Source organism: Eimeria mitis, genomic scaffold (assembly GCF_000499745.2).
Source record: "Eimeria mitis Houghton genomic scaffold, Emh_scaff944, whole genome shotgun sequence".
In the NCBI taxonomy this organism is placed as follows: Eukaryota; Apicomplexa; class Conoidasida; order Eucoccidiorida; family Eimeriidae; genus Eimeria; species Eimeria mitis.
This window is the reverse complement of record NW_013576972.1, coordinates 10,025-11,417: the sequence shown is the minus strand read 5'-3', so window position 1 is coordinate 11,417 and position 1,393 is coordinate 10,025. Positions and strand designations below refer to the sequence as shown.

Genomic DNA, 1,393 nt, shown 5'->3' with positions numbered 1-1,393 from the left:
TGTGCTCAAACAGTATGGATATCTTCAAACTTGTTTCGCACTAGACCTGCTGCTATTGCTGCTGTTGTTGTCGCCTGCTTCTGTGCAGTTTCTGCTTTTTGTTTCTACTGCTTCCGAAGCGCTACAAGGCCCAAATTTCAGCCAGACCTGGGGAGAGCTTGACCCTCCTTTGACGCTGATATGGCGCTGCCATTCGCGTAGTCTCTTGTGTCTGGAAGTGCAAAGGGGCAGCAGCTGCAGCAGGCCGTACAACCCCCCCAGCAGTAGCAGGAGCAACCAGCAGCAAACCAGCCACATGTCCCCGGGAGGAAACTGCGTCAAACCGCAGCAGCACAAGGCAAGGTAAAAGACCAGCTCGTTGACCCCCGTTTCAATTGGGGACTCCTTCTTCAGAATCGTGTGCGAAAAGCAAGGGTAGTCGTGTAGAGGATTAAACAGCGCATACAGAGGAAAGAAACAGCAAAATTGCATCTGCAGGCGTTGAGGAACCATCAGAGTTGGGGGCTGCAAAGCCGCAGCGCCAGCCGCATGCAGAGGCTTCTAGCCGCCTGATGAGAACTGTGCCCAAGGAAACCAGCAGCAACATCAGAAGAAGTAGCAGCAACAGGCCCAACGTCTGTTTAAAGGGCAGCAACAAACGACAGAAGACTGAATAAGCTGAATTTGTCCTCTCTTCTGCTTCCTGCACCGCACGCACATCACCCCATACGCACTAGACCCTAAACTTGACGACCTAAGCCCGAGAAAATAGACCCCTTTCACTGCCTGGTCAGCTTATCTAGCACTGTAGCCAATCTCTGCTGCAGCGGGGCCCCCCAGTGAGCTCGAAAATGTTCGCGTAGTAAACGAATTTCGCTCTAAGTAATATTAGGTGCCAATGCCCCAAATTAAACATAAGTAAACATAAACAAGTAAACATAAGTGGGAGCCATCAAAGGCTATTAAAAGTATTAAATATTCAATAGGAATCATCCAAGAAGACTGAGTACTAGTAGCCAAGTCCCATTTAGCACAGCTGAACATGGCTACTACTAAACAAATGCAACTAAAAATTTCCACGTAAACATAACGAAAAGCCCTGGACATAGTTAATCGGAAATGAGCAGCTTATTCTCGATCAACCGAAATTTGGTATTCAAAAATAAAAGGTAGTAACTACACTCTTAGAAAAGTCCAGCAAAAGCCAACACCACCTGACAATGTCCAGAGAAAACCCTTACCTGCAACTTGTACTTCTTCTCGCTGCACATGCGCTGCTGCGCACGCAGCTGCTGGAAAGTCTCGGCGTCTGAAGGGCTCATTTGGCGGCCTCCTGCATATTTGTTCTGCGAGAAAAATCACGAATAAGAAAGCGCCGGTTATATGTAATAATTACAAATATGTACATAAAAGT

General features: G+C 47.5%; 1 protein-coding gene across 1 annotated transcript in view; it reads right to left on the bottom strand.

The window, feature by feature from the left end:
* EMH_0025840 (uncharacterized protein) overlaps window positions 1-1,393 on the bottom strand; it is a gene marked incomplete at both ends in the record, with an annotated part of 4,940 nt that overhangs the window by 1,867 nt on the left and 1,680 nt on the right. Inside the window, one exon of the mRNA XM_013502525.1 lies at window positions 1,221-1,325. Within this exon, the coding sequence (XP_013357979.1) occupies window positions 1,221-1,325 (105 nt within the window). The remainder of the gene's footprint in view (window positions 1-1,220; window positions 1,326-1,393) is intronic.